Below are 26532 nucleotides of genomic sequence, written 5' to 3' on the forward strand. Positions count from 1 at the left end.
ATGGTTAGGTTCAGCTCCAACACCATATACAAGTTTGCTGATGACACCACTGTTGTGGGCTGTATCAAAGGGGGTGATGAATCAGCATATAGAAAGGAGATTGAAAACTTGACTGAGTGGTGTAGTAACAATAACCTCTCACTTAGTGTTAATAAGACCAAGTAAATGATTGTAGACTTCAGAAGAGGGAAACCAGAGGTCCATAAGCCAGTAATCAGTGGAGGATCAGAGGTGGAGAGGGTCAGTAACTTTAAATTCCTGAATGTCACTATCTCAAGATGACCTGCCCTAACCATCACTTAAATATAATTGCAACAGAAGCATGACAATGCCTGTCCCTCTGCAGAAGTCTGTGGAGATTCAGCATGTCGTCAGAAATCTTGGCAAACTTCTACAGATGTGTGGTGGGAAGTGTGCTGGCTGGCAGCATTACGGCCTGGTATGGGGACACCAATGCCTTTGAGTGAAAAATCCCACAAAAGGTAGTGGATTTGGCCCAGTACATCATGGGTAAAACCCTCTTCACCATTGAACATATCTATACGACACATTGCCATAGAAAAGCAGCATCCATCATCAATGATCTTCAACACCCAGGCCATGCTCTCTCTTCACTGCAACCATCAGGCAGAAGGTACAGTTGCCCCTAGACTTGCACCAACAGGTTCAAGAACAGTTATTACCCCTCAATCATCAGGCTCTTGAACAAAAGGGGATAGTTACACTCATTGAAAGACACATTTAAGGACTCTGTTTTATTGGCATTTCATGCTCATTATTTATTGCTATTTATTTATATCTGCATTTCCACTGTTTGTTTACAGTTTATAGCTCCTGATGTCAATAGTTACTGTTCCATAGATTTGCCAAGTATGCCCACAGAAAAAGAATCAGAGTTGTGTGTGATGTTAATAAATTTTATTTTGACTTTGAACTTTGAGGTTGAGTCGGTGGTGAGGAAGGCAAATGTGATGTTAGTCTTAATTTCAAGAGTACTGGAATATATAAACAAGCATGTAATGTTGAAGCTCTACAAACCACTAGTGAGGCTTCACTTGGAGTATTATGAGCATTTTTTGGCTCCTTGTCTAAGAAAAGATGTGCTGACCTTGGAGCAGGTGCAAAAGAGGTTCACGAAAATGATTTTGGATTGAAAGGCATGTCATATGAAGAGTGATGGCTCTGGATCTATACTCACTGAATTCAGAAGAATGGAGGGGTGATATAATTGAAATCTATTGATTGTTGAAAGGCCTTGATAGAATGGATGGGGAGAGGATGTTTCCTATGGTGGGGGAGTCTAAGACCAGTAGATATAGCCACAGAAGATAGGGGCATCCTTTACAACAGAGATGAGGAGGAATTTCTTTAGCCAGAGAATGTTGAAACTGTTGAATTTGTTACCACAGGTGGCTAAGGAGGCCTAGTCACTACGTATATTTAAGGCAGAGGTTGATAGATTCTTGATTAGTCAGGACATTAAGGGATATGGGGAGGTGTCAGGAGATTGGGGCTGAGAGGGAAAACAGATAAGCCATGATAAAATGCGGAGAGGACCAAACGTCCTAATTCTGCTTCTCTATCTTATGGTCTCAAACTAATGCTGACAGGAAGTATGTAAATGAGGGAAAGGGGGTTAATTTTAATGTGGTAAACACCAAAGATAATAGTGCACGATGAAAGAGATGACAATGCTGGTGACTATCCATTTTTTAGTTTCAATTATGCCAGAATGTGGCAAATATAACAATTGAAGGAAAACTTTATCAACTATGTTAAAGGCTGATGCTAGAAAATTGGCTTGATGAGATTCAAGCGAATCCTTCACGTGTATGTAATTTGGAGGCAATGTTACTTTGAAGAAATTATGTGAGGAAAGAGGCTTCTAAGAAGAGGGATCAAGAGTTAAATGTTTAAAGATAAAATTGAGATCTGATTTAAAGTAGGTGGTAATGATATTTGAGAAGGGAGAATGCCTAATGTTGAGGTAGTAATGACCTGAGCACTTACGTGACAAAATTTGAGGAAGGAGGTGAGATTTGGACAAGATAAATATAGAGAGAGCAAGAATGGAGATTATATTAAAAATCAAAGGTTGTAAGTTCAAGTGACAAGTGAGGTTAATAAGGGTAGAGTAGAGGATATTGTCTACATGGATTTTATGCGCCATTTGACAAACTCCTTCATGTGAGACTAAACCGGAAGATTAAGATGCATGGGATCAGCAGCGAATTGGCTGTTTGGACTCGGAACTGGCTTGTGCATAGAAGACAAAGGGTAGTGGTTGAAGGGACTTATTTGAGCTGGAGGTGTTCCACGGGATCTGTGCTGGGACCGCTGCTGTTTGTGATGTATATAAATTACCTGAATGAAAATGTAGCTGGGTGGGTTAGTATGTTTGCAGATGGTACCAAGATTGGTGGAGATGTGTATAGTTTAAAAGACTGGCAAAGAATAGAATGTAATAGAGATCATTTGTAGATATGGGCAGAGAAATGGCAGATGGAGTTTAACCCATATAAATATGAGGTGCTGCACCTTGGTATGACAAATGCAAGGAGACAATACACTGTTAGGGGCAAGAACCTTAATGGTGTTGCTGAGCAGACAGATCTAGGAATCCAGGTTCATGGCTACACAGATCGATAAGGTGATTAAGAACTGTTATGAAATGTTTTCTTTTATAAGTCAAGGAATTGAGTTCAGAAGTCAAGAGGTTATGTCGTAACTTTGTAAAACTCTGGTCAGCCACATCTGAAGTATTGCATAACAGTTCTGGTTGCCCCACTAAAGGAAGGATGTTGAGGCTTTGGAAGGGTGCAGAAGAGGTTTACCCAGATGCTGCCTGGTTTAGAGGACATGTGCTATCTTGAGAGGCTGGATAAACTTGATTGTTTTCTCCGGAGTGGCGGAGGCTGAGGGGAGATCTGACACAGGTTTACAAGATTATGGGAGTCATAATCTCCTCCAGAAGTCCTCAGCATCCCAGGATGTTAGTATGCAGCTAATTTGATTCACCCCATGTGATATCAAGAAATGGCTAAAAGCACTGGATACTGCAAAGGCTATGGGCCCAGACAAAATCCCGGCAATAGTTCTGAAGACTTGTGCTCCAGGACTTGCTGTGCCACTAGCCAGGCTGTTACATTACAGCTACAACACCGGCATCTACCCAGCAATATAGAAAATTGCCCAGCTATGTTCTGTAAACAAGAAACAGGACAAGTTCCAACCCAGCCAAATACCATTCTGTCAGCCTACTCTCAATCATCAGCAAAGTAATGGAAGGGATTATCAGCAGTGCTGTCATGTAGCACCTACTCGGCAAAAACCTGCTTATGGATGCCCAGGTTTGTCAAGGCCACTCAGCTCCCTGATCCAAACATGGACCAAAGAGCTAAATATCAGAGGTGAACTGAGAGTGATAGCCCTCGACATCAAAACAGCATTTGACCAAGTTTGGCATCAAGGTGCCCTAGCTAAAATGGAGTCAATGGGAATTAGGGGGGAAAACCCTCCACTGGTTGGAATCATACCTGACACGAAGGAAAATCGTTGTGGTGGTTGGAGATCAATCACCTCATCCTCAGGACATCACTGCAGTGTTCTTCAAGGATGTGTCCTCGGACCTACCACCTTCAGCTGCTTCATCAATGACCTTCCTTGCGTCATAATACTAGAAGGACCGAGATGACCTGTTTCCGTGCTGTTATTGTTATAGGTTATAAGGTCAGAAGTCCGAATGTTCACAGATGACTGAACAATGTTCTGCACCATTTGTGACTCCTCAGATAGTGAAGCAGTTCATACCTAAACGCAGCAGGATTGTTGGCCAAGATCTAATCTGGTTTTGTCATGCAGGATATAAGGCTCCAATGTTACTATTAAACTTGCTGCCAAGGATGTTGTGGTGTTTGTCAAGCTGACAATTATCTAATAGAAACCAAATGTCAATTTTAAGTCATTTCATCATGGATTCACTAGATCCTTTCCATAGGACCTTTGTCACCTGCAACAAAACTGATCTTTTCAGGAGATTCTTCTTTCCACAACTTTGTTTTTGCTTTCCACTCCATTAGTCTTCATACTCAATGGATAATGTCAATAGGATTCCACCATCACACACTTTTCCTTCAAATCTTCTGTTTCTTGTTCTTTCAACATCTGCCTTTGTATCTCTTCCTTACCCAACACTGGAAACCCTAACATTCCAGGCCCCATTGATGTTCATTTGCACTACATCAATTTGATATATCAGTCAGTTTTTTTTCTGATTCAGTCTCCTCTACATTGGAGAAACCAAAGTGTTTGCAGAACAAATGTTAAACTGCAGGGATAATGAGTTTTCTGTCACTCAATTATCCATCGTTTTCTCATTCTCCTTGGTCCTCCTAACTTACTCCAATGATGCCTAACGTAAACTTGAATGCATTACTGGTATGTTCCAGCCTTTGCAGCTTAAAATTAATGTTAAAGATCTGAACACCTTCACTTCTCATGGATGTTTTTTTTTTAATTTACTATTTTTTTCTCTGTTTTTGTTTCTATCTGCTAGTTTTTAAAGCAACTATATTAAACTTGTTCCTCACATGAACTCTACTTTTATGACCACAACCACTGCGAATTATGTTACTGGTCCAATAGACTCCTGTGTAGTACTGCACTTTGCCCAGATAGGTCTTTGATAAATATTGTGGATTCTGATTTAAGCTGTTCTTGGTGATTTTCAATATTCGTCCTGTCTGCTTACTATCCACAACTAAAGTTATTTGAACCATTAATGACCACGAGGGGTTGAATACCCCACATTATGGATAGATATATATATATATGAAAGCAAAGCCTACATTGGAATTATTTAATTAGAATTAGTTCACAGAACAGACATAAATGGGGAATTTTAATTCAAGTAACTGAGTGTGTGTGGAATAAAAACTGATGTGAGTATGGTAATAATTTATTCACTAGATTGTCAAAAAGATCTATCTGGTTCATTAATACCCTTCTTGGAAGTTAATTTGCCATTCAGCTACATCCTAAAAGCAAACATAAATAAACATTTTCAGATCATATTTTCTCTGCATTGACAGCTCAGCTTTGCTTAGCTCTCCTCTCCTGCACAACAGCACTGTGATTCGTGTTCATCCCCTTAGAATCTCCATCCTATGACAGATCTCCTTCAGAGTGTTTAAACAGTTCATTTTGCCATCTAGTTGCACCGGCCTCATATGTCCAAATACACAGTAATATAGTTGACTCTTATCTGCCTTTTGAAATAGACTGCGCAGCACAAAAGTCAATTAAGAAATGCAATGAACAAAATTAAAAAGGAAATAGGTTTAAATTCATGCAGAGCTATTTGAGAATACCAAAGGTTGTGTTTGGTGAGATAAGTCCTTTAATATCATATTGTTAACAAGTTACCTCTTGCTATAAAAGTTTGCAAACATAATTCTGCACAATACAACCATAGCAACAGTGTAATTATTAGATATTTAAACACCTTGTTAAATGCATACTTATCTTTACAGAAAGACTAACCAGTCATTAGTATTCTATTATGATAGAAGTTGGAATTAACCATCGAAAAGATACACTTAAACTAAATTGCATTCAATACCATACTGCTCTGTTCATTCCTTCAAATTTTTGCAGTGAAAAAGATCTGCATTGAATTTTACAAATTTGATAACGAAGCTTTCACTGGGAATTGTTGCACATGTGTTTTTATCCACTTATTTCAATCTGTACTGTAGTTAATATGGACACCCGTGAAACCGGAGGTTTTCAGAAAATGATTCTAGATCTTGACAGAGTTGTCTGTACTTTCGCTCTTGGCATTCTGCATTATTTGGCCACTTTTCCATCCAAGTGCTTTCATCAACCAGGTAGTTAATTCTGAAATTTTGAAACTTAGTCAGTATGAAGAAGAACAAGCACGAGAACTAATTACAAGCATTTTCTAAATTGATTCAACGTTGATAAAATATCCATTGGTTTTTCAAAATTATTAAAATTAAGAGTGTGGATTCACCCCTTCTATAGTGAATTCTGAAGTTAGAACCAACTACAGAAGAGAGTCAACGAAGTGGTATGGTGGAGTCTGGGACTTTCTCCAACAGGGGATGTAACTATACAATTGAGTGGGAGCTTAAAAAAAACAGAAAATTAAATTATTTGAGAGATTACATTAACAAAGAGATGTAGTCATAGATTTAAAATAGGCATTTGCCATTCAGGACCAAGATATAAAGAATGTTTCCAGAAGACTGGAAAATGCAAATGTTACTCCACTGTTCAAGAAGGGAGAGAGGCAGAAGAAAAGAAACTATATGCCAGTTAGTCTAACTTAGTGGTTGGGAAGATGTTAGAGTCAATTATCAAGGATGAAGTCTCAGGGTACTTGTAGGCACATGATAAAACTGGCATGATAAAACATGGTTTCCTCAAGGGAAAATCTTGCCTGACAAATCTGTTGGAATTCTTTGAAGAAACAACAAGCAGGATAGACAAAGGAGAATCAGTTGAAGTGGTGTACTTTGATTTTCAGAAACCTTTGACAAGGTGCCACAGATGAGGCTGCTAAACAAGTAATAAGTCCATGGTACTACAGGAAAGATTCTAGCATGGATAAAGCAGTGGTTGATTGGCAGGAGGCAAAGACTGGGAATAAACAGAGGCTATCCTGGTTGGCTACTGGTGACTAGTGGTGTTCCACAGGGGTCTGTGTAGGGACCGATTCTTTTTACATTAAATGTCAATGATTTGAAAGATGGAATTGATGGCTTTGTTGCAAAATTTGCAGAAGATATGAAGATAGGTGGAAGGGCAAGTAGTTTTGAGGAAGTAGAGAGGCTACAGAAGGACTTAGACAGATTAGGAGAATGGGCAAAAATGGCAGATGGAATACAGTGTCATGAAGTATATGGTAATGCACTTTGGTAGAAGAAATGAAAGGGTTGACTATTTTCTAAATGGAGAGAAAATACAAAAAAAATGAGGCACAAAGGGACTTGAGAGTCCTTGTGCAGGATTCCCTAAAGGTTAATTTGCAGTGTCAGTCAATGGTAGGGAAGGCAAATGCAATGTTAGCATTCATTTCAAGAGGACAGGAATATAAAAGCAAAGATGTAATTTTGAGACTTTATATAGTATTGGTGAGGTCTCACTTGGAGTATAGTAAGCAGTTTTGCGCCTTTTATCTTAGAAAGAAGGTGCTGAAACTGGGGATGGTTCAACGGAGGTTCACGAAAATGATTCCAGGAATGAATGGTCTGTCATGTGACGAGTGTTTGCTGGCTCTGGGCCTGTATTCACTAGAATTCAGAAGAATGAGGGGAAACCTCATTGAAACCTATCAAAAAAAAAGGCCTTGATAGAGTGGACGTGGAGAGGATGTTTCCTATGTTGGGAGAGTCTAAGACCAGAGGACACAGTCTAAGAATAGTGGGGAATCCTTTTAGAATGGAGATGAGAAGAATTTCTTTAGCCAGATGGTGGTGAATCTATGGAATTCCTTGCCACAGGCAGTTGTAGAGACCAAGTCTTTATGTATATTTAAGGCAGAGGTTGATAGATTCTTGAATGGTCAGAGCATGCGGGGATACGGGAGAAGGCAGGAGATTGAGGCTGAGGGGAAAATTAGATCAGCCATGATGAAATGGCAGAGCAGATTCGATGGGCCAAATTGCCTAATTCTACCCCTATATTTTATGGTATTATAGTCTAAATATCTTCATCTAATGTTAAACATCTCTTTATAGAATTCATAAGCAAGGGGTCCATGGCTGCATATATTCATGGCACTGTTGAAATGCTTTTAGATATTAAGTAACTCCTGGAATGTGAGGTTAACAACTCCTGGAATGTAAGTAATGCTCAGATAAAAGTTTATTTTTAATGACTGAGCTGATGTGAGGGATTGAAAACCCTACTCCTTGTTTTATTTCCTTTGTTATAGGATGCAGAAGTGGGCTGTGAAGTGGCAGATGGAGTTCAACCCAGAGAAGTGTGAGGTGGTACACTTTGGAAGGACAAACTCCAAGGCAGAGTACAAAGTAAATGGCAGGATACTTGGTAGTGTGGAGGAGCAGAGGGATCTGGGGGTACATGTCCACAGATCCCTTAAAGTTGGCTCACAGGTTGATAAGGTAGTTAAGAAAGCTTATGGGGTGTTAGCTTTCATAAGTCGAGGGATAGAGTTTAAGAGTCACAAGGTAATGATGCAGCTCTATAAAACTCTGGTTAGGCCACACTTGGAGTATTGTGTCCAGTTCTGGTCACCTCACTATAGGAAGGATGTGGAAGCATTGGAAAGGGTACAGAGGAGATTTACCAGGATGCTGCCTGGTTTAGAGAGATTAAGGGAGCTAGGACTTTACTCTTTGGAGAGAAGGAGGATGAGAGAAGACATGATAGAGGTATACAAGATAATAAGAGGAATAGATAGAGTGGATAGCCAGTGCCTCTTCCCTAGGGCACCACTGCTGAATGCAAGAGGACATGGATTTAAGGTAAGGGGTGGGAAGTTCAAGGAGGATATTAAAGGAAGGTTTTTTACTCAGAGGGTGGTTGGTGCATGGAATGCACTGCCTGAGTCAGTGGTGGAGGCAGATACACTAGTGAAATTTAAGAGACTACTAGACAGGTATATGGAGGAATTTAAGGTGGGGGGTTATATGGGAGGCAGGGTTTAAGGGTCGGCACAACATTGTGGGCCGAAGGGCCTGTACTGTGCTGTACTGTTCTATGTCCTATGTATGTATGTTCTATGTTATTAGGTAGGAGCCTGGGGACTTCCCAGGGATCGTGACGCAAGTAATCAGTTCATTACTAATTAGAGCTCGACAAAATCACGTTATGTCACAATTTAGCACTGACTTGCTTCCTTTGCTTGGAAATTGTGATGATGTCCTGGGCAGGTAAAACATCCTGCATATATGTAATTTCCTTCCATTCCATGTGTCAATTGTATAAATTATCATCCTGGGACTTAATCCCATATTAATCTGTCTGAATTTGTTATGAGATTACATTTTCATCTTTAACATTAGTTTCTCATGTACCCAAATTTTATTTGTGTGAAAAGTTCAAGAATGAATAAAGATCAACTATGATTCAGAATTTGCACCTTACCTGTCCTCCTCCTGCCACAGATCTGAGCTCTGTCCCATTATTAGATAATCTTTGTTCAATTCCACGCAAAATTTATCATCACAGTTGACATGTGTGATTAGTTTACGCACTTCTCCTTCAGCAACTGGATCACTTCCTGAAATAATAATTAGCAATGTTAGATGATCCTATTCACCATTGTTTCAGGTTGTCAAATTTTTTTGGGAATGTTCTAAATTGCGGCTGATTTAATCTTGATGCTCAATATGTTTTGCTAATTATAAAATAAGTTTGGAGTAGCAGAGTATTCAATGAGAGTCAGTGAGGGTAGAAACAAGATGATTTGGCAAATTAATGTGCCGTGCAGGGTGCAGGCCTTCAGGTTCTTGGATAATTTTGATCTCTTCTGGGGGATAGATAACCTGTACAAAAGGGACAGGTTGCACCTGAACCCGAGGGGGACCAATATTCTCATGGGCAGGTTTGTTAGAACTGTTGGGGAAGTTTTCCATAGATGCTGCCTGGCCTACTGAGATTCTTCAGCATTTTGTGTGTGTTGCTCAGATTTCCAGCAGTTGCAGATTATCTTTTGTTTGTCATTTGTGTGACATGTGGTCAGGGTCTTGGACTATGAGTTTTTTTGCATGACAATGTGTGTTTCTTCTCCCTTGCTATTTTGAATATGTTTTGCATCTTGGTCCCAGAGGAATACTATCTTGTTTGGCTGTATCCATGTGTGATTGTTAAATTTGATTTGATTTGATGTGTCTTTGCTGTGTGCTGCTCATCATGCAAAAGTATAAAAATTACTCACCCGCTTTAATAAGAGTCTGAACTTTTATTTTGTAGAAAACATAATTGTCTCTCTGTTCCTTATCAAGGAATTTCACTTTGTAAACTAGAGAGAGAAAAAAAAATTAAAGCAATGCCCTGGAAATTGAATTATGCCAATTTTAGCACAAGGAAACATTTGATTGGCTGAAAAATAAGAGCTGAAATTGGCTAAATCAAACATGAAATAGCATTAGAGTGCTTTATATAACCTGGAAAATGCTCTACTATTGGATCCTTATGATTCCTGGTGGGACATTGCCCAATTCTGAACATCTCCATCTGCTCTATAGTGAACTTGGACACTTTTAATTGCTATCACGGAGTGGAAAGCCAAAAGAACAACAGTTCTGACATTTACTTAAAAAGACATAGGAGTCCTCGTCAGTATGATACATATTAGGAAGGAGACCAAGACACAAAGAAGGCCCATCATAAAACTATGACTTTAGCACATACTGTACTGTAGCATTCTGTGAAGTGTGAACCCCCACACAATGGGGCAATATTGAATGAAATTTCATTGTCTCTTAAGATATGTGATTGTAATTTCCATGCCATTGTTTGCACTCAAAAGAGGAAGATTTTCCAAAACATACATTTTACAAAAAAGTCTTAATTTTTTTAATGATGAGAGTACAGAAATTTTGTAGCATGCCATTAAATTAAGTTCAACATGGATTCATTCATTCATGCATTTTGTCCTGTGTAGGTTGGCTTTGACAGCAAGATGCAAGGGCATTTTATGTGTCACCTAGACTCTTCTGGCTGATGTGGAGAGGACCTTATATACACTGTGCAATTTTTGGTGACTGCTTTAGAAATCTTCCCTTTTCTCTCCATTTCAAAGATCATTAAATTATATACACATAACTGGAAGAGCAAGCCATATATGGAGCACATCGTATGGTACCTTTCCTCTTCCTCCTACTACTCTCTGAATCAGAATAGTACATTAGTAGACTAAGGATTTACTGAAACAGATGAGTTTTACAACAATACAGTAGCTTAACAGCTATCATTACTCATACTAATTTTTAAATGTCAATTATATTTAATTTCACATCTGCATTGATAGGATTTGAATACATATTTTAGATCAATATTCCAATACTTTGTACAGCCAACCGAATCCTTTAACTTCATCGAAATGCTGGTAGAAATCAAGTTTTAATTAACACAATGATCAAACATGATTAAATATAAAATAATGAAAGATGTGTAAAATTGTTGGATTGTTCAGATGATGTGTAATATAGCTTGAATAGGAATATATTTACTGTAATCTGTTCCTGCAGCACATGACACCTCATCACGTTTTTCAGGGTCTTCTTCCTCTGTCTTTATGGAAACGCAGCTTCCTACAGACACAGAAGAAAGGGGAATTGAATTTCTGAAATAACTCTATACATCATTTAAAATTCTTAAAGACAAGGGTGGAATGTTCCATTTTTAATCTTCCATTGCTCAAAAGGTCTTTGATATTATAATGTACAACTTTCCTTCCCTAGAGATTTTATCAACCATTTAGCTTCACATGGATATAGTCTGCAGTGAGTCAGAATTCTGTCGAGAGAAAAAGTGAATATTTCAGGTCCATCACCATTCAGGAATTCTGAAATGTTAACTCTGAACTATTAATTCTGTTTCCTCTTCACAGAAGTTTCTTAACCTATTTAGTTTTTATTTCAGAGTTCCAGCATCAGATTTCCTTCTTATATTCCTGTTGATGTGTCAATTCAGTATAATTGACTCCCAATTTATTTTAGTACAAATTGAATTGCTATGTTTAATTTAAATTGTCCAACTGTCAGAATGAAGTCTGAACCCAAGTTATTTATCCTGGCCTCCAGACTTGTTTAGTAACAGCAACAGTACACTAGTACAGATGAGATTAGCCCAAATTCAAATACTAATCTTTTCTTTAACTGTGAATTAGTACTGTTTGTTAAATCAAATATTTATTCTCCTCTTTCCCCTTTAACACTTCTTGAACTATCTGATTGATTTGACCTCCTTTACTAGTTTATTTTGTTCAATGTACGATCATTATTACTACACCGAAGGTGTAAAACTTCATATTTCTTCCTTGAATGTAATATTCCTTAATATTTTTCTAGTAGAGTATTTAGTAGAAGCTTTTGAAACATTTTGTTTTAATTTGGGGATATGATTCAACAGCAAACCAAAATGATTGACACGTAAGAGTTCTGTAATGAATGAACCAGCTGTTGCAATTTTAATGGCTCAGTTTGTCTTGGACTTTGAATCAGATGGAGGGTCATGTCTTTGCCTCAGTCACACCACCGAACCCACAACGAACACTGACTTGTTGAGCCTTAAATCCTCTAGAGGTAAAATAATTTTCACAGAAGAAAAACTCACCCGATGAGACTGGATGTTACCATTAAATTCACAGTCACACAAAATTATTTAGAACAGAGATCTGAATATTAGGGCAGTAGCACAGTCAAAGAGATTTATGTATATACAATATATGACAGTATTCAATGCAATTCATCCCATGATGTTGGTTAACCAACAAAAAAAAAGAATTTTGGTGGTTTAATTTTTACTAAACATCCATGAATTTTTCAAATTTCATGGGTTTTTTTTTTATCAGATCTCACTGATATTACCTCCTATAACTGACACTAATGTACAAGCATGGATATTGGTATTCTGCTATCATGGAGATGAAGAGTGAAGCATTTTGGACAAGCTGATCAAAAGCTGGTGAAAATGTCCCCATTGATACGAAAGGAAGGGAAAAGCAGTGAATGATTAAGGTAGATGATTTGATAATTTTAATTTATTTGAATTTAAGTTATTTGGATTTTCAGGTTTCTGAATAATTTGTGTTTTTTAAAATTGTTTCCTAGTTTTTGATTTTTTTAGAAATGTTCTATTTTTGATAGCTCTGGCAAATGCAGGATGTGGATGAGCCAAATGATTTGCATAATAATCAGAATCAGGTTTATTATCACTGGCATGTGACGTGAAATTTGTTAACTTAGCAGCAGCAGTTCAATGCAATACATAATCTAGCACAGAGAGAAAAAAGAATAAGTAAAATAAAATAAAACATAATAATAAATAAACAAGTAAATCAATTACCTGTAATTTTATTTACATCTGAAATTTTTTCAGCCACAGAAATTTACAAAAAAATGATGGAGCCGCCTTTCACCAAGCACTCGCTGCAACAATTGTACAAAGTACTTCTCTGTTTTCTTTCGAGCGCACCGAGTTTATTGGGTCAGAATTTGTGATTAACATTGCGATGAAGGAATAGGATGGTGCAGTCAGTATGGAAGAAATGTATCTTACCTTCGGCACATTTGCACACATCACCTTGACAGATTTTACTAAGCATCCCGCTGTTTCCAGGGACGTTGTAGAATCTAGTGCAACTCTTTGCTATAGACAGAGGAAAAATAGTGTGAATATAGCAACATTTAAGCAGTTAATTAGAACATTAATACCTGACTTCTTAAAATGCCTTCTGTCTGGCAGTAGCTCAAACTGCTATGTATAAAAGTACAGTTTTCATTATCAAAATAAAACAAATTGAAATGAACTAATATTAGGAACAAATCAATTGAAATCCTTTAGAGTTACCTTTTACTGAGCATTTATCAACAGTCTTCAATGGTCAAATTAATAAATGTGTAATGTGTTGTTTTGGAATTTTATCACTAATTCATTTGATTAGTTTGTTTTAAGGCAATGTGGCATTCTTTTTTTTCCAAATAGAAGGTATTTATATACTTACAATAATCATTAACAAATTTCATTACAAAAATTTATACTCAATTAATAAAGCAGCCATCTAAGTGCTCACTTGTATCATAGTATTCATAGATCTTGACAGAGCCAGGTTGAATGAGTCCAACTTTGTAGAATTGGTGTACTTTAAATGCAACACAAGTGTCTTCAAGGTTTGATACCTGTTTTGGATAAAAAGCCACAGTGTATGCATCAGAGTACAATTGCTCAGTTCCAGACGCACCTTCCCCTTTCCTTTCCAGTCCTGAGAAGGGTCTAGGCCCAAAACATCGACTGTTAATTTGTTTCCAGAGTTGCTGCCTAACCTGAAATTACTACTGTTGCTATTGTTCTAAATTCCAGAATTCCCACGCATTCTGTGGGAATCCCTTCAGCAGAAGGATATCAGGGTTCCAGAGGGGATGTCATTGCCATCATTTCAAGCATAGTTACTGACAGGTAATGAAGGAATACCCACAACACATAAAATAAAACAGTATATGTGAATTTAATGAAATTGGGATAGTATTATTGGTAGCATTGCTCCCCAATAATGGTTGTTTAATATACTGGTTACATCAGAAGCATTTAAAATAAATTAAACCTGCACCATGTTGATATACAAAACATTGAGTAACTCAAGCTGACTAAATTTTAAATATAAAATTATTAATAAGAAAGACTTACTATCACTTTAGAAAGTGAAAACTCATGAGCACAACATCATCTAACATACTTTACCTCTTCTGGACTGAGTATGAACTTACCAAAAGCCAAAGAGATTGTTACTTTCTCCTGCTTGTATTGCATGTGATTTTCAATAAACCCGATCTAGTGTTTTCAAGTGATCACATTGTCTAAATTATCCATTTCTTGAACCAACTTATGGCATTACTCAAAGGGAATTATGCAGGAACAGTTAAGGGAGGTTTTAATTAATATCAGATTTTGAGCTATTGAAAAGACATAGTTTTTTTACAATGATTCTGCTGTTCCCATTTGTACCTCCTCCAGGCATGTCATCTGTTTATTAATATTAATTTTCCTTAAATCTCTGTTATTTGGCCTTCCTGTTGTTTTCTCCATTCCTCCCCCTATTTTCCCTTAAAACCTGTTTACACTGTAATTTTACCTACTTCCAAGGAAAGAGCTTCATGCTGAAGGGCCACCTCTTATTCTCTCTCCAACTTCTGTCCAGCTTATTGTGTCTTACCAGAAGTTCCCACATTTCATATTTGCAGCACTTTGCTTTTGTCTTGTGGGTTCTTCTCCAACTTCAAAGGCAGAGTCTCAGGATCAAAAACAACTAGCTTCCACTGGGGTTATGGACTCGGGGGTGATTTACAAAGCCAAAGCATGACACATAGAAACCTCAAAGGAGGGACATGGTGTATCCTGTGATGTAGTGTATTCCTTCTGCAATTCACACAGATTTTTATACTCTCCCATATGTTCCTTTTCTGCTTTAAGTGGCCATGGTCCAGTAATACCCAAGAGAAATTGCCAAGAGACATTGCCTATTCACCATGGAAGCTTTGAGAAAATAACTGCTTTTTTATATTCCTCTGTCCACCTAGTGATGATCATCTATGACACAAATTGGAGTAGAGGTTCATGTTTTTGCATCCAGTGTCAGGCATGTCAATGATGTGGCCTACCAACTGGAACAGAAGGACTGATGTCCATGTGACAACATGGCTTGTTTATGCATGCGGTAAATCTGAAGGAGTATGTGCAGGAAACAACAGTAGTATCTTTCCAGTTTCTTGCGGTGCCTGCTATAGAATCCAGTAGAGGATTGTGGAGACTGTACTCACAGCATGGCATTTGTACTCTTTATCTTAAAACATTTTCATGCAATCATCCATCCACTTCAATGGAAAGGTTAAACCCCAAGGGATGGAGTTCAGCTAATGTACATTATTTTGAATCAATTAATTTAAATTTTACCAAATGTTTTAAAGTTATTTTGGACTTTTAGTGTTGTTTTAATCTATTTGATATTTTTATACCATATGATTGATTTTAGTTTATTCCTAAGCATTTAAATATAAAAGAGAAGCATACCAGCTTCTTGTTTTGCAACCATTTTAGTCTTGAAGAGATGATCATTATGGAGCCCTTAACATATTTCTTGGGTTAAGCTTCTCATTTATTGTGAGAAGGCACTGGGTTTTGTTTGGCTTCAGTGGGTAACATTTCATCTATCACCTCCAGGTCAGAAACTGCAGGTTCAGGCCCTACGCTAAAAACTTGAATACTAAACCTTCTGTGCAGTTCTGAGGGAGTGCTGTCCAATTGGAAGTGTTCCTTGTCAGACAAGTTACTAAATTTGGCTGCAAATGTTCTCTTGGAACAACTTTTGAAGAAGGGCTCGAAGCTTTCTCCTAATTTTGAACAAAGTTTTCTCCTCAACCCAACACCACGTAAATCCAACATCTGATCATAATCTCCAGTGGACATGTTTAAACTTGTTAAATACAAAATGGGGGTCAACAGACTATTACATTTTTTGGTATATTTTTCTATAATCGCAAAATATAAGCAACTTCTTACCGATTCTAAATAAATGATCAGTGATCCTCTGGTGGATAATGCTTTGTCAATTTCATATCTTGATATATAATCCTCAATTCCATTTTTAAGCTAGAAACAGAGTGCAATAATTTTAATGATGCATGGTTTGTAAAGTCAATCAGTAAAGAAATGCAAATTAAGCAAGTCAAAAGTCCAAACCCATTTGGTGGCAGGATTATACAAAAAGATTTCAAGGTAAAGCTGAAGGAGGGGAACACCAGCAGGTTGGATTGGTGAGAGAGTGGTGGTGGTACTGAAGGGTAAGAAAGGTATAGAAGCATAGTGTGGTGAAAGTCAGGGGAAGAAAGATGGTATCCTGCTAGTGAAGAGCGGTGGATTAATATATTCCTGTTCATTGTGCTTCAGAGGTCCTGAATACCTCTTCTACATTAACACATCACTGGTAGATTCTCTCTTGACCTTATCTGATTTTAATAGAGATGATAAAGTTCAATTGAGCTATGAGGGCTACTCTGGTATTTTTATGAACACTTGATTCTCTTTGCTAGCTAGTGGTTGGAGCCCACGCAGAAGATCTCAAAACCATCAGAATATATGCTCCACCTATCTCTTCTATAACCTTAGTTTGAAATATGTACATGAATATTTCTGCTAAATAAATTCAAGTTATTCTTAATGAATAAAACATGACATACTTGACCAAGATCATTGGTATCTGGAGAGAATCCAGTCAACATGGAGATATCTAAAATGACCATTGAGGATTCTTTATTACCACGATAGCTGTAAAGGGCAAAGTAAAACAGATTAGCCCACAGTGGATCTTTGGAGCGTATAGCAACTGAAACAAAAGAGGAGAGCAAAGTGAGGCTACTTCTGATGAGGACTATGAGTGTTCTCCCAGTGATGAATAGTTGTTAATCAGTGACACCTCTCAACCATCTCTGCATGAAACCCCATTAGTGAGAGGATCACCACTCTACAAGGTGTAAACGATAATATGCTGATAGCTTGAAATAATGAGCCTCATTCTGTGGGGTTATTCACTCTTGGAAGACAGGACTGGCATATTTTGTGTGATACAAATTTCTTTGCACAATATGTGTCAAGTCTCATTCCTGAAGAAGACCACTAAAGCAGAGTCCTTCCCAGTGGGCTCAGCAGGTTTTGTAGCCACATTTCTACCACCGTTCTTCTCCATCAGCTCCAGCTTCCATCCCACTGTCCTATCACACTCAGTTTGCCAGGAGCAAAGTATCTCCTCGACCACGATGAGCATTTCTGTGCACTCAATCATCTGCCTTTTGTGGCCGAGGACCCCTAACTGCAGCACAGGGAAATGATTGGGAGTCTCATTGCTGTGAGGGGTGCTCCTCCACAGGTCCTGTTTTAGGATTTTGTGTCCTTTTTTTAATAGGAAGCTCAATTTGGTGTTAATTTTTTTTTAAAATAGGGATGTTCAGCACAGTCAGAAAGAATGATGCACTGTCTCTTCGCTTTGGAACTTCCTTCTAAAATGGCAATAAATGTTTGGGCAATAATCCTACATTTGTGAACTAAGTCACAGGCATTTTTGAAGGATAAATAAAACAGGATATGGATCATTGATCAGACATGATCTCACTGGATGTTGAAACAGGATCAAAAGCCTCATAGTTATCCAAAGTTCCTCTTTTCTCAAGTTTTCTCTCATTAATTCTTGAAACCAACTTCTTGCCTGATAACAAAATACAAATGCAACTGCAAACTCATTGAGGTTTGAGCCACTTACCGTGCACAGATTTTTATCAGGAGAGTATTCTGAGCACCTTCAGGTCGCTTGGCTACAAATATGTAAAGGAAGGTGAATTATTGTAATCACAAACAATTTGATTTCCAATTGTAACTCTAACATGAATAAAGGGGAAGTGCATTCTTCAATGTAATTTATATAACTTAAGAATATACTTTCTGATACACTTGCTGCTGTAATCTAGAAAATGGAAGCAAGATTTCAGCCCTGCATCCATGTGCAGGTTTTCAGGAATAACTGTTGACCAGTTCGCCAAGGAATAACATCAACCTGAGAGATCAGACAGGAGTTTGGCAGAGTATCTGATTTGGAATAAATCATGTCTGACTGTGCAGTACTCACTCCATATTGCCCTTTTGGACAGCTGTTCAACTAGCTGAGTGTAGCTTAAATCCATGATTTTTCTGGGAGGAACAGTTTTATCGACAGAGCTGAAACTGACTTTATGTGCAGCTTATATTTTGAACTGTCAACCTGCTGATTTGCTGCTATTCCTCTGGCTACTTATCTGATGCTTAGTATCACAGAAGACAATTCAATTGCATTGAAGAGAGTCCTCTAACGAATTCAACATTTTCAATCAAATTTGAATTATGCAGAACTATCTGCTCTGTGGAATTAATTCAATAGCAAGAGGATAACCACCATCACCCAGATTCTCACCATTTCTTCTTAGACAGTACAATTCCTTCCCTAGAACCCTCTGTCCTGTAAAATCTACTCCAACTTCAAACACCTCATGGAGCCTTTGGAAAGCATCAAGTTGGATAAGTCGCTGGGACTGGATGAGATCTACCACAGGCTACTGTGGTGGGTGAGGGAGGAGACTGCTGAGCCTCTGGCAATGATCTTTGAAACATCAATGGGGATGGGAGAGGTTCCGGAGGATTGGACAGTTGAGGATGTTGTTCCTTTATTCAAGAAAGTGAGTGGAGCTAGGCCAGGAAATTATAGACCAGTGAGTCTTACTTCCATGGTTGGTAAGTTGATGGAGAAGATCCGGAGAGGCAGGATTTATGAACATTTGGAGAGGTATAATATGATTAGGAATAGTCAGCATGGTTTTGTCAAGGGCAGGTCATGCCTTACGAGCTTGATTAATTTTTTAAGGATGTGACTAAACATACTGATGAAGGAAGAGCAGCAGATGTAGTGTATGTGGATTTAAGCAAGGCATTTGATAAGGTACCCCATGCAAGGCTTATTGAGTAAGTAAGGAGACATGGGATCCAAGAGGACATTGCTTTGTGGATCCAGAACTGGCTTGCCCACAGAAGGCAAAGAGTGGTTGTAGACGGGTCATATTCTGCATGGAGGTCCGTGACCAGTGGTGTGCTTCAGGGATCTGTTCTGGGACCCTTACTCTTTGTGATTTTTATAAATGACCTGGATGAGGAAGTGAAGGGATGGGTTAGTAATTTTGTTGATGACACAAAGGTTGGAGGTGTTGTGGATAGTGTGGAGGGCCGTCAGATGTTACAGCGGGACATTGATAGGATGCAAAACTGGGCTGAGAAGTGGCAGATGGAGTTCATCCCAGATAAGTGTGAAGTGGTTCGTTTTGGTAGGTCAAATATAATGGAAGAATATAGTATTAATGGTAAGACTCTTGGCAGTGTGGAGGGTCAGAGGGATCTTGGGGTCCAAGTCCATAGGAGGCTCAAAGCAACTGCGCAGCTTGACGCTGTGGTTAAGAAGACATATGGTGTATTGGCCTTCATTAATCATGCAATTGAATTTAGGAGCTGAGAGGTAATGTTGCAGCTATATAGGACCCTGGTCAGACTCCACTTGGAGTACTGTGCTCAGTTCTGGTCGCCTCATTACAGGAAGGAAGCCATAGAAAGGGTGCAGAGGAGATTTACAAGGATGTTGCCTGGATTGGGGAGCATGTCTTATGAAAACAGGTTGAGTGAACTCAGCCTTTTCTCCTTGGAGCAACGGAGGATGAGAGGTGACCTGATAGAGGTGTATGAGATGATGAGAGGCATTGATCGTGTGGATAGTCAGAGGCTTTTTCCCAGGGCTGAAGTGCTTGCCACAAGAGGACACAGGTTTAAGGTGCTGGGGAGTAGGTACAGAGGGGATGTCAGGGGTAAGTTTTTCACTCAGAGAGTGGTGAGTGCGTGGAATGGGCTGCCGACAATGGTGGTGGAGACGGATACGATAGGGTCTTTTAAGAGACTTTTGGATAGGTACATGGAGCTTAGAAAAATAGAGGGCTATGGTTAAGTCTAGTAATTTCTAAGATAGGGATATGTTTGGCACAATTTTGTGGGCCGAAGGGCCTGTATTGTGCTGTAGGTTTTCTATGTTTCTATGTTTCTATAATATTCATAGTCTCAAGGAGCTTACTGATCAGATGGAGGCTTTATGGCCATTTGTGACCATATTTTCCAAAAACAAAAGGCTAATCACATTTCTCAATTGTAGATTCGAGTGCCCTTGCTCATTACTTAAAGGTACAGTTTCTCCATCTGCCACCTTTTGAGACAGCCAGATCCAAACTCCATCACTAGCAAGTGAAAAGTTTTGTATTCTCAACTCCCCCCTCATTTTTGCTTCCAAGTTCTAATTTTTTCCATCAAAAATCCTGTTTGAAATCAATTCTTTGCAGTTTTAAATACCTTGAAAACATTGCAATTTTTGAGGAATTGTGCAAGTGGACAATTCTTGACTGCTGGGACGCCTAATAGCATAAAGCATTTGGGATATATCTGACTGTTGGATGATTGCAAAACTATATCAGGTTTACTGCTAATACTTGTAGTTATGTTACTGATATGGTTGATCTTACTCTCGAGTTTCATTTGGAGTAATAGTCATAGGAAAGTACTGCATAGAAACAGGCCTTTCAGCCCATCTAGTCTGTGCTGAGTCTTTTAAACTGCCTACTCACATTACCTGCACTGGAACCATAGGCCTCCATACTCCTTCCATCTATGTACCTATCCAACTTTGTTTAAACATTGAAATCGAGTTTTCATGCACCACTTGTGCTGGCAGCTTGTTCCACACTCTCACAACCCAGCATGAAGAAATTTCTCCTCGTTCCCCTTAAATTTTTCACCCTTCACCCTTAACCCATGGCCTCTGGTTGTCGTCCCACCTAATCTCAGGGGAAAAAGCATGCTTGCATTTACCCTATCTATACCCTTCATAATTTTGTATACCTTTATCAAATTTCCTCTCAATCTTTCCTTATAACTCAGGTCTTCCAGACCTGGCAACGTCCTTGTAAATTTTCTCTATATTCTTTCAACTTTATTTACATCTTTCGTGTAGGTAGGTGACCAAAACTGCACACAATACTCCAGATTAGGCCTCACCAACATCTTATACAACTTCAACATAACATTCCATCTCCTGTACTCAATGCTTTGATTTATGAAGGTCAATGTGCCAAAAACTTTCTTTATAACCTTATCTACCTATGACACCATTTTCAATGAATTATAGGCCTATATTCCCAGATCACATATTCTACCACTCAGTGCCCTACCATCCACTATGCAAGACCTACCATGTTTGATCCTACCAAAGTGCAACACCTCACACTTGTCTGTATTAAATTCTATTGCCATTTTCAGCTCATTTTTCCAACTGATGCAAATCCCTCTGCAAGCCATGATAGCCTTCCTCGCTGTCTACTGTACTCCCAATCTCAGTGTATTCAACAAATTTGCTGATCCTATTCATTACATTGTCATCTATGTAACACCCTGGGAAAGGTTACTTTGCTAAAGTAATGGTCTTTCTGTAGAAGCAGTGTTTGGGTTATGGTTGAAGATAATGGGTGCTTTAGAATGTGAGCTGGGTCTTTCGATTGGCAGGAGATGGAGAGAGAAGATGCTGGAGAGAACCGGTCATAGGATTCGACCTCGTGGGGGACCGTGATTTGTTGGAGCAAAGTGCCGCAGTCGACTGAGGATCGGTGCATATGAATGACTTCTGGAAGAGCTGAGCTCCAACTTGTGGACATTTGACTCTTTAATTATAATGGGCCCTTTTTGTTCTTTTCCCTTTCTGGACCGGACTGTATTCAGGGATTCATCTTTGAACCTGGATGAGTATGCTGCAGTTGTTATTGACTTCATTAAAACCTGTGTAGATGAGTGTGTGCCCACAAACTCTTACTGTACATTCCCAAACCAAAAGCCGTGGATGAACCAGGAGGTACATCGTCTGCTGAAGGCGAGATCTGTTTCATTCAAGTCTGACGATCCAGGCCTGTACCAGAAAACCAGGCATGATTTGCGGAGGGCTATTTCAAGAGTGAAGAGACAATTTTGAACGAGCTTGGAGGTGACATTGGATACATGGCAACTCTGGCAGGGTCTGCAAGACATCACTTCCTACAAAGCGAAACCCAATAGCATGAAAGGCAGCGATGTTTCCTACCAGATGAAAACAACTACAGCTGTGAAGATCCCTGCTGCACCTGATGACCCTGTGAACTCTGTCTAAGAGGCCAATGACAGACAGTCCTTAAAGAGAGTGAACCCTCACAAGGCGGAAGGTCCTGATGGAGTACCAGGTGAGGCTCTGAAAACCTGTGCCAACCAATTAGCGGGAGTATTCATGGACATTTTCAACACCTCACTGCTATGGGCAGAAGTTCCCACAAGCTTCAAAAAGGCAACAATTATACCAGTGCCTAAGAAGAATAATATGGGCTGCCTTAATGACTATTGCCCAGTAGCACTCACATCGACAGTGATGGAATGCTTTGAGAGGTTGGTCATGACCAGACTGAACTCCTGCCTCAGCAAGGACCTGGACCCATTGCAAATTTGCCTATCTCCACAATAGGTCAAAGGCAGACGCAATCTCAGTGGCTCTCCACACGGCTTTAGACCACCTGAAAAACACAAACACCTACGCCAGGATGCCGTTCGTTGACTATAGCTCAGCATTTAATATCATCATTCCCACGATCCTGTTTGAGAAGTTGCAGACCTGGGTCTCTGTACCTCCCTCTGCAATTGGATCCTTGACTTCCTGACTGGAAGACCACAATCTGTGCGGATTGGTGATCACATATCTTCCTCGCTGACGATCAACACTGGCGCACTTCAGGGGTGTATGCTTAGCCCACTGCTCTACTCCCTGTATACACATGACTGTGTAGCTAGGCATAGCTCAAATACCATCTATAAATTTGCTGACGATACAACCATTGTTGGTAGAATCTCAGGTGGTGACGAGAGGGCGTACAGGAGTGAGATATGCCAACTAGTGGAGTGGTGCTGCAGCAACAACCTGGCACTCAACGTCAGTAAGACCAAAGAGCTGATTGTGGACTTCAGGAGGGGTAAGACGAAGGAACACATACCAATCCTCATAGAGTGATCAGAAGTGGAGAGAGTGAGCAGTTTCAAGTTTCTAGGTGTCATGGTCTCCGAGGATATAATCTGGTCCCAACATATCGATGTAGTTATGATGAAGGTAAGACAGCAGCTATACTTTATTAGGAGTTTGAAGAGATTTGTCATGTTAACAAATACACTCAAAAACCTCTATAGTTGTACTGTAGGTTTCTGACAGGCTGCATCGCTGTCTGGTATGGGGGAGCTACTGCACAGGACTGAAAGAAACTGCAGAGGGTTGTAAATCTAGTCAACTCCATATTGGGTACTAGCCTACAAAATACCCAGGATATCTTCTGGGTGCAGTGTCTCAGAAAGGCAGCGTCCATTATTTAAGGACCTCCTTGTTCAAGGCATGCCATTTTCTCACAGTTACCATCAGGTAGGAGGTACAGAGGTCTGAAGGCACACACTCAGCAATTTAGGAACAGTTCCTTCCCCTCGGCCATCCAATTCCTAAATGTACATTGAATCTTTGGACACTACCTCACAGCATTTCTGTTTTTGCACTTTTTAAAAAATCTATTCAATATATGTATACTGTAATTGATTTACTTGTTTATTTATTATTATTAATTTTACTTTATTTTTTCTCCGCTAGATTGTGTATTGCATTGAACTGCTGCTGTTAAGTTAACAAATTTCACGTCACATGTCAGTGATAATAAACCTGATTCTGATTCTTTTCTTTACTAACCAGGACTTGAGAAACTGAGTTACAGAGAGAGATTGAATAGGTTAGGACTTTATTCCCTGGAGCGTAGAAGAATGAGGGGAGATTTGATAGAAGTATATAAAATTATGATGGGTATAGATAGAGTGAATGCAAGCAGGCTTTTTCCACTGAGGCAAGGGGAGAAAAAAAACAGAGGACATGGGTTAAGGGTGAGGGGGGAAAAGTTTAAAGGGAACATTAGCGGGGGCTTCGTCACACAGAGAGTGGTGGGAGTGTGGAATGAGCTGCCAGACGAGGTGGTAAATGTGGGTTCTTTTTTAACATTTAAGAATAAATTGGACAGATACATGGATGGGAGGTGAATGGAGGGATATGGTCCGTGAGCAGGTCAGTCGGACTAGGCAGAAAATGGTGCGGCACAGCCAAGAAGGGCCAAAAGGCCTGTTTCTGTGCTGTAGTTTTTCTATGGTTTCTATGGTTTCTAACCCTTTAGTTAAGTTTCATAAATATAATTCCTTTAATTGTATGCAGAGTGCTGTCAGTTGTAACAGGGTAGCAAATTACACAGCATCCACACAAAACTGATGCCGCACAGCCTCACCTCCATAGACTCTACATCTCTCTCCTGAGAAGATACAGATGCAAATAGTTTGTTTAAGAATTCCTTCATCTCTTTTGGCTCCACACACGGATTACCATTCTGATCTTCTAGAGGACCAACTTTGTCCCTTGCAATCCTTGTTTATTCAACCTCACAAAGCAACAAGTATAACACTTATCCATGAAACACTGATACTGAGAGGTGAGTAACTTGAAAAGGAACTGAAACTTTTCCTTTCCTGGTGCTCTTTTAGCCTCATTGTTTTCTTGGTTTGCTCAAATCCTTGACTGACAGCAGATATGCATAGGAATAGACAGACTATAGTGATAGGCAAGGAGAGAGAAAATTCATTGAAATAAAATGGCTAGAGAGTAATACAAAAATATTGGGATATTATTTAACATTCCTTAACAAAGGCCTAAGAACTGCAGTGAAGATTCTTGCTATATTTCAGAGTTTGATCTGGCTTGGCGAATGCTGAGAAACTCATTTAGAGAAAGTCCGAGTGCATTGCTCACCAGCCTGAATATTTTGAACATCTATGTCCAAGTTGAAATTCTTGCATTCCTGTTTCTCCTTAGGCAATAGTGCATTATAAACTGTCAAAACCTGCAGAAAAGAAACAAGTTATCGTTCAGAAGCTAAACTACTGACAAAATAGAGAAATGGAGTATATTAATATCTCTAAAAGGGTATTTACTGATTTATAGCAAATAACTTACAGTCTTGAGTGAAACTTCTGATCTTTTCTCAATAACCATTTCTAGAAGGGCAGTGAATCTGTTCTTTAAGGTTTAACTGGCATTTCTGCACCTTTTTGCTGGTTGGATTGAATTTGTTAATAATGTTTGATTAGATTTTCTTTTAGTTCTATTTCTGTATTAAGACATATAGCATGAAAATTCTGGCCTGGATATTAATAAGTGATAAATGATACTAATTAGTGATAAGTAGTGTCAGTCAGTGATATTAATAAGTATGACAATTCTAGTGTGAAAATTTATAGAAAGATAGGGAAGTAGTGGAGAATGTGTGTTGGTTGTCAATTCAAATGACATACGTCACTGTGTTTGATGTACTCATGACAAATGAACTTGAATTTTGAATGACTCAGAAAGATGACACTAGAACCACAGGAATATATACTGGAAAATATAGTGATCTAATTACAGAGTCAATTAATTTTGGTTTTATATCAATCTAACTAACTATGTTTGTTTATTGCTCTCCCTTCCCTCTTTTCTCTCTGCCCCTTCTCTTTCGTTTCTTCTTCACACTATAACTTCCTCTCTGTTCCCCCGGCGTCTCTTTCACTTCCTTTTGCCTTTCATGATGTATCTGTCTCTCCTTCCTCACACCCATAGTTCACCCCCAGACCCAGAAAGCCTTGCACCTTCTTTCTCCTATGCCATATACCATATATGTAGTTAGTCTAACTTATTGAATCAAAGAACTTGGCTGCTCATGATTAAATGCAGAGGCAGGGTGGGGGAGAAGTATTCCAACACTATTAGCAGGTGTATATAGTTCAGTAAATGGGGACTGAAGTAAAAGGCCACCAGTAAAGGTACTGTGAGATGCAGGTCAACAATGTGCATAATTAATACATTGAATTGTACTGTTCGATTTCTACTGCATTAGTCACTTGTCTTAATAGCAATTACTTGGCAAACTTAATTGTAATAAATGCCCTAATTACAAATTTCAGAAGCATTCTACAACCTTAGTTACAGATTGCCAGGTATGATGTTGTGGCCATCATTGAATCATGGCTAAAGGATAGTTATAGCTGTGAGCTGAATGTCCAAAATTACACGTTATATCGGAAGGATAGGAAGGTAGG

At 39.0% G+C, this 26532-nt stretch overlaps 1 protein-coding gene across 1 annotated transcript in view; it reads right to left on the reverse strand.

Moving 5' to 3' along the window:
* Positions 1-5107: 5107 nt before the first annotated feature.
* Positions 5108-26532, reverse strand: part of LOC134339400 (complement C3-like) — a 219169-nt gene continuing 197744 nt past the window's right edge. Inside the window, exons 32-41 of the mRNA XM_063035863.1 lie at positions 25208-25298; positions 18023-18074; positions 16947-17034; positions 16270-16359; positions 13790-13895; positions 13276-13365; positions 11226-11306; positions 9929-10012; positions 9136-9271; positions 5108-5898 (exon numbers count right to left, since the gene is read on the reverse strand). Coding sequence (XP_062891933.1) covers positions 5757-5898; positions 9136-9271; positions 9929-10012; positions 11226-11306; positions 13276-13365; positions 13790-13895; positions 16270-16359; positions 16947-17034; positions 18023-18074; positions 25208-25298 — 960 coding nt within the window. The 3' untranslated portion in view covers positions 5108-5756. The remainder of the gene's footprint in view (positions 5899-9135; positions 9272-9928; positions 10013-11225; positions 11307-13275; positions 13366-13789; positions 13896-16269; positions 16360-16946; positions 17035-18022; positions 18075-25207; positions 25299-26532) is intronic.

Source organism: Mobula hypostoma, chromosome 29 (assembly GCF_963921235.1).
Source record: "Mobula hypostoma chromosome 29, sMobHyp1.1, whole genome shotgun sequence".
Taxonomy (NCBI): domain Eukaryota; kingdom Metazoa; phylum Chordata; class Chondrichthyes; order Myliobatiformes; family Myliobatidae; genus Mobula; species Mobula hypostoma.